Source organism: Papaver somniferum, chromosome 9, assembly GCF_003573695.1.
Source record: "Papaver somniferum cultivar HN1 chromosome 9, ASM357369v1, whole genome shotgun sequence".
NCBI classification, from domain to species: Eukaryota; Viridiplantae; Streptophyta; class Magnoliopsida; order Ranunculales; family Papaveraceae; genus Papaver; species Papaver somniferum.
Genome location: NC_039366.1, coordinates 159,827,052 through 159,831,399, shown reverse-complemented (window position 1 = coordinate 159,831,399; position 4,348 = coordinate 159,827,052). Strand labels below are relative to the sequence as shown.

Sequence of the window (4,348 nt, the reverse complement as noted above, 5' to 3'; positions counted from 1 at the left end):
GAGAGAGGGAGGAGAGGACGTGATGGGAACAGACTAGGGAGTGAAAAACTGGCTGGCGTCACTCGGCAGTGAGTAAAGAGCGAAAGAAATAAGAAAAACAGAAAATGAAAACAGTGAAAACGATATTTTTTCGTTTTCCTTTTTTAGCGTAAAAAAAAAAAAACTGTTTTTAAAACCAATTTTTAAAAACATTTTTCTACCAAACGCGTTTTCAGCCGTTTTCCGTTTTCAGCGTTTTTCTGTTTTTAAAAACACAACCAAACAGGCAGAGTCGATAGCGTCGCAGTCACATTTACATTTCATGAAAAGATTAGTTGTGGTGAGCCTGTCAGAGATCTAAAAATAAACTTAAGATGACTGAAAAGTTACAACAAGAACTAAAAGAAAATTACAGTTTACAAATGAGTTTAAAATGACTAACAATTCAAAATACTCGCGGCAAAAAGATATTCAAGTAATACACAAAGTGGAACATCAAATTTTCCTTCTGACGTCCAATACATACCATCTGGCGTTGCCTACATACAAGGCAGGGAAGAGATGTATATGATGAATATAAGTTCTTGAAGATGACTAGTATACATATGGCAAAATTCTATATGGAACAAGCTTGCAGTATTCGCTCCAGATTTCTCTATACTTTTGTGCACATCGTGATTCATCCCTCCGTTCTCTCCATATTAAAAGAATAAGAAGGTAGATAGGATAAATGTAAGGAACTGGGGAGCTGCAAAAACATTTGAGGCAGAAATGAGCAATATATTAGAACCTGAACTAGTAACTTATCCCATTTACCCGTCGTTTCATTTTTGGGTCAAACTATGGTTACAGCAGATACAAATGAATTCAGATTCGAAGATATCGAGAGCACGAGTGGAGACAGAACCAAGCTTAACAACAGCACTAACAGAAAGGTGATAGGACAAAATCCGTGGATGGTGAATTCAAGTTAGACCATTGTGCGATAAACAGGTAGAAAATACGCTGGCACTGAGAATTTACCTGGCCCCACAAGGTAAGCTAAAGGATAGTGCTAACAGTAAGTCACCAAGGTAATTACAGTGTCTTGCCACTCCCCTGCAGCAAAAGTAACAAATTTCAGAACAGTAATAAGGACACTCGACAAGAAAATGCGAAGTTGAACTAAAGATGAGACTTAGAGTCTTAGGGATGCGTATATATGCTTGTTCAAGAGTTTGGCCCAGGCATATAACAAATGACATCTTTGTGGCATGTAAAATACACTATCATTGGGTCACAGAAAAACTTCGGAAGACCGGATCATCAAAAACAGATACAAATTTTAAGTTTCCTGGAGGAGGAAACTGTAGTCCGAACCGAAACCTTACCAGTAACCAGAAGCAAGCAATTTTCCGCCAATAACTTTAGGGGGCATACCCCATATAGGAGCTTTGGGGTCCTTCTTAAAGTCATGCTTTTGTTTGTTAGCTCCTCTAAAGATCCGGTAACTGCAGATTTATATAGGCTAGTGATTTAACAAACAAGTGATTTATAAATAGTAAAAGCGTTACAAAATGGTGAGTGGTAATAGTAAGAGTTGCTTACCCAATCAGAAACACTAAGATGTTCACTACAGCAGCAGCCTTTGGTAGCTCCACGTTGTTTCTTAAAAGCCACCAACCCTAAAGAAACAAAATCAGGCTCTATTTATGACCAGGCAATGGAAACAGTATAGCTAGCAACAGAGTACTTTCTGAATGAAGGAATAGTTGTCAGGAGGGAATACATTGAACCCAGATTGTTAAAACTTGGCGCAGGTAGCATCAAGACATTTCACCAAGTAGTCAAGAGGTGAACCGGTACTAGATAACTTTTCATTCAGGGCAAAGAGACGTACATCTCTAAAGATAAGTGTTCATTTCCATGCCCTATATGGTATATGCTCTTTTGTGTCTTGTCAGAGTATGTAAAAATAATTTTTTTATGTGTTCTAAGAAGTTAAGATATGTTTGAAGAATGCATGATATTGAGTTCTTTGTTGCTCAGGAGGTAACTTAACAATACTGCTATAAGCAAATGAAAGACAGGGCTAACTATCCAGTCACATACCTGAATACTAAAAGTGAACGGAATCCACACTAAATCTCCAAATACTAACATGAAGCCCAACCTTTCTGCAATAATGTCCCATCTAAAACAAGAAAAACATTCAAATGGATTAGCTCTGTAGATAATACCAAAATAGTTCACAGAAACCAACTGGCAATGATAAAAAGAAAGTGTAATTTGACTAAAATATAGACAACCAATCAAACAGTTACACATCCAATCAAGGAGAGGACACGAACACAGCAACAAATACTCATTTGCTGAAATAGGAGTATTGGACTTACGTGGAGGTCATGTACTCCTCAAAACAGAAGTAGTCCAAAATATACAACTGAAAAAGAAGAAGATAAAGATACAAGCTTCAGCAATTGCAAAAGAAACATATTTGATATAAGCAAGTGAATAGCGTTAGTACCCCACAAAACAGCTGGTAAAGGATCATTGATTGACCCAAGCTGCCATCTTTATAACTTTTTTCCATAACTGAGAGATTAATAAATAGCCATCCCATCATTCCAGCTCTAACAAAGAAAAACCTGCAAAACAAAGTTCAGCTTAGAACCTCGAACTTATTGCCTATAGAAGGAGAAGGACAACCCGAACATGAGAGGAAGACCACGTACTTTAGATCGACTCCCATAAAATGAGGATTCAGCTGTACCCCGAACCACCTGTTGGATGCAGCAGTTGATGTAATAATCAAGTTAATGCATGTTGCATTATCTAGGAAGATAAATCCTATAATACAGTAAGAGTTATTTGCCCATGTGACACACAGTCAGAGTTATTTGCCCATGTGACAACAGTTCTGGAATTCATAACACATGGGCATCAATTCAAACAAATAGAAGGCTGAAAGGTAGTACCAGTCATGGATCAAATTTCCTGTTGCATGTGATTTTAGAGATGAACCTTTAGCGCGAGAGTTGCAACCAGTGACATAGAGTATCAATGTCACCTGCCACAAGAAAACAAAAACGGGAAGGAAAGAAAAATCATTGAAAGGCACGAATTATCTCAATAAGCAGAACAGGTGCATCTGTTTGTGAAGTAAAGAAACAACGTGCAAATTCACAGGAAACCATGCAAATGCTCTAGTTTGAAAGGACCGCAACTACTTTGTCTACACTAAGAGATGATTTCTTTAGTGATGACTTCTTTAATGCTCAAGGTCGTGAGGCCATTGATCCCTCATGTACAATCTCATCCCATAATTGACCAGCCCAAATGAGAACAAATATAATAATTGATTGAAACATGACAGACCACAGAAATGCACTTGTGATTTCGTGGTTCCTCACTTAGTTTAACAACTTAATGCTTTGCCCGTTATAAGCACATATCTGGTTAAGATAGTTAATAATGATTCATAAATTGAACTTACGAGAACACTGAAACAAAAAGTTGTAGAAAGTAACTCAAGTCCTCTATCAGCTATAACCTGTAATCACACACTCCCACAAATCAAAACCCATAAAAATATCATGCCACTCTATTTAACCTGCAACAAACACCACACATTCTATAAATCACAAAAGTAAGAGAGAGAGATACCGTAGGCGATATAAACTCGAAAACAACTCCAAATAAAAGTAACGCAATAAGAAGAAAAAGAGTTAAAAGACCTGCAAAGGACAACAGAGAAATCATAGATTAGTATCAAGACCAAATTAATCAACTAAATTTTGAAATGTTGACCAAATTGAATGAAGTAACTAATTAACTAACCATTGCAGCGATAACGGAGACGAGTAACATCTTGTAAAAGGGCACCAGGAACATCATTACCAGGAAGAAGAGACCCAGCAAGACCTAAGTAAAGTAAGTAGGAGACCAGTATACATACCTAGGGCACATCAAAATCGAACAAACAAATCAAAATCAGATCAGTTGAATACAAAAGAAGTAAAACACAAATGCCGTGACGAAGTGATTTAAGATTAATGACTTACTGAACTCCATGTAGGAATTGAAGATTGAATAATTGATTCCAACTCCATTTTTCACGCTCTCTAAAATCCCGACATTAATCCTTTTTAATCTTGAATCTTGATCCAATCCCAGTAGGTCCGCTACTAGTATTTAAGTGTTTTTAGTCCACTCTGTCTCTCACACTCACACATTGGTTCGCACGTACATGGAATGGGAATTGGGTTATACCTTACACCGGCCCAGGTAGACAAATTGTGATATGGGGAAGTTAGCCCTGTCAATGATACCGGAATATCGGATTTCCGTGGGTGTCACTCTAGTACAATGGTAAAGTTACTTGATGATA

At 37.4% G+C, this 4,348-nt stretch overlaps 1 protein-coding gene across 1 annotated transcript; it reads right to left on the bottom strand.

Annotated features, from left to right (window-relative positions):
* Positions 1–331: 331 nt before the first annotated feature.
* LOC113307626 (delta(14)-sterol reductase-like) lies at positions 332–4,134 on the bottom strand. The gene is made up of 13 exons (XM_026556076.1): positions 4,023–4,134; positions 3,799–3,916; positions 3,625–3,695; positions 3,455–3,511; positions 2,937–3,028; positions 2,694–2,741; positions 2,486–2,606; positions 2,355–2,401; positions 2,071–2,152; positions 1,567–1,643; positions 1,350–1,469; positions 1,003–1,077; positions 332–727 (listed from the first exon to the last, which is right to left on the bottom strand). The coding sequence occupies exons 1-13, from the start codon at positions 4,068–4,070 to the stop codon at positions 574–576; spliced, it is 1,110 nt and encodes a 369-aa protein (XP_026411861.1). The 5' UTR covers positions 4,071–4,134; the 3' UTR covers positions 332–573.
* Between the last annotated feature and the right edge of the window lie 214 nt (positions 4,135–4,348).

Bases quoted from the DNA above. Each gene is read 5' to 3' on its own strand.
- LOC113307626 (XM_026556076.1), bottom strand. From the start codon at position 4,070: ATGGAGTTGGAATCAATTATTCAATCTTCAATTCCTACATGGAGTTCA. The intron at 3,696-3,798 runs GTTAGTTAATTA...TGTCCTTTGCAG, and splicing joins TCTCCGTTATCGCTGCAATG to GTCTTTTAACTCTTTTTCTT. The intron at 1,078-1,349 runs GTAAGGTTTCGG...CTTTTGCTGCAG, and splicing joins TTGCTTGCTTCTGGTTACTG to GGGAGTGGCAAGACACTGTA.